The sequence below is a fragment of the Eurypyga helias genome, unplaced genomic scaffold (assembly GCF_000690775.1).
Source record: "Eurypyga helias isolate BGI_N326 unplaced genomic scaffold, ASM69077v1 scaffold44290, whole genome shotgun sequence".
Taxonomy (NCBI): Eukaryota; Metazoa; Chordata; class Aves; order Eurypygiformes; family Eurypygidae; genus Eurypyga; species Eurypyga helias.
The window spans coordinates 3,358-4,995 of record NW_010225825.1 but is presented as its reverse complement, the minus strand read 5'-3'; the positions used below and the strand labels follow the sequence as shown (position 1 = coordinate 4,995).

At 57.9% G+C, this 1,638-nt stretch overlaps 1 protein-coding gene across 1 annotated transcript in view; it reads left to right on the top strand.

Moving 5' to 3' along the window:
* Positions 1-4: 4 nt before the first annotated feature.
* LOC104508969 (U5 small nuclear ribonucleoprotein 200 kDa helicase-like) overlaps positions 5-1,638 on the top strand; it is a gene marked incomplete at both ends in the record, with an annotated part of 4,574 nt that continues 2,940 nt past the window's right edge. The window contains 4 exons of the mRNA XM_010150749.1: positions 5-108; positions 508-679; positions 912-1,104; positions 1,373-1,428. Coding sequence (XP_010149051.1) covers positions 5-108; positions 508-679; positions 912-1,104; positions 1,373-1,428 — 525 coding nt within the window. The remainder of the gene's footprint in view (positions 109-507; positions 680-911; positions 1,105-1,372; positions 1,429-1,638) is intronic.

Genomic DNA, 1,638 nt, shown 5'->3' with positions numbered 1-1,638 from the left:
TGAGCCGACGGGAGAGGTCCTGTCCTTGGTGGGCAAACTGGAGGGGACGCGCATGGGGGACAAGGCCCAGCGGACCAAACCCCAGATGCAGGAGGAGAGACGAGCCAAGTGAGTGCGGGTGCGGAGCCCTGCGTGAGAACCCGCCTGAAAAACGCTCCGGGCAAGGAGTTTCTCCTTCCCGTCTTTGAATAACGCGGCGGTGGTTCGGTTTAGGGCTGTAAACGGGGTCCAGTTCAACGGTTTTGGGAATATTTTGTAGCGGGAGGTGTTTTGGGGGCTGCAGGCTCCCGCCAAGCTGGGGGGCGCAGAGGCGTTACCCCGGCGTCGTTTGGAGTCGCTTGCTCCATGTGAAGAAACTAAAATCGCCATGAAAAATGAAAATCAACCTCTTTTTTTTTTCTCCTTTAGTTTTCAAATCAAAGAGACCGGCTCTGCTTGAAGCAGCAGGTGCAGGGCTCTGCCGTGGGGCTGACCCAGGCGCTCTGCTCCCCGCCTTCTTTTTTCCAGGAGAAGGAAGCGTGATGAGGACAGGCACGACATCAACAAGATGAAGGGTTACACCCTCCTCTCCGAGGGCATCGATGAGATGGTGGGCATCATCTACAAACCCAAAACCAAAGAGACCCGCGAGACCTACGAGGTGTTGCTGAGCTTCATTCAGGCAGCTCTCGGGGACCAGGTGAGCTCGGGGGTGCCTCGGGGTGGTTGTCCCTGCTCCGGCCCAGGATTCAAAGCCTGGGATCTTGGAGCTTTTCATCCCATGAGATGGGTTTGCGCTGTCGGCGACGGCTTTTGGGTTCGGGGACGTCGCGGGGGGTGGCCTTTCGGTGCCTCTGTGGGGGTAAGGAAATAGGAGAGCCCGACCCCGTACCCAAATTTCATCTCTGCGTGCCCCGTTGTTGCTTTGGCAGCCGCGTGACATCCTCTGCGGAGCCGCCGACGAGGTCCTGGCAGTGCTGAAGAACGAGAAGCTGCGCGATAAGGAGAGGCGGAAGGAGATCGACCTGCTGCTGGGACAGACCGACGACACCCGCTACCACGTGCTGGTGAACCTGGGGAAGAAGATCACGGATTATGGAGGAGACAAGGAAATCCAGAACATGGGTACGGGGAGGCGTTGTGGTGGGCTGTGGCTTTGGGGACGCGGGTGTGTAGGAAATTCGGATTCCTGGTGCCAAACCCAGCCTTATTCCAGGGTGGTGTGTGCACATGGAGGAGCCAGGAAAAAAAAGGTTTGGATGGTTTTCAAGCCCCCAAACCACGTTCTTTTCATCTTGTGGATGCGCAGAGGTGTGGGCGGGTGTGGGGGATCTGTGATCCTTGCATGTGGTGCCCAGATTTTCCGACGGATTCACTCCCCTCTCCCTTGCAGATGACAATATCGATGAGACGTACGGGGTGAACGTGCAGTTTGAGTCTGACGAGGAGGTACGAGGCTGCGGGGTGGCAGCGGAGTCTCCGGCCTCCGCCGGGGCCGCGTTCGTCCCGTGTTACTTGGGAAGCGGGCCTTGGCTCGGGTTGGGATGTCTCTGCCGGGAAGGAGAAGCCGGGTTATTTTAGATGCCGCTTCCAGGCTCGGGGAGGATTTGTTGATTATCTTGCTAATCCAGGGCTTATGGAGTGAGTACGATGGGAACC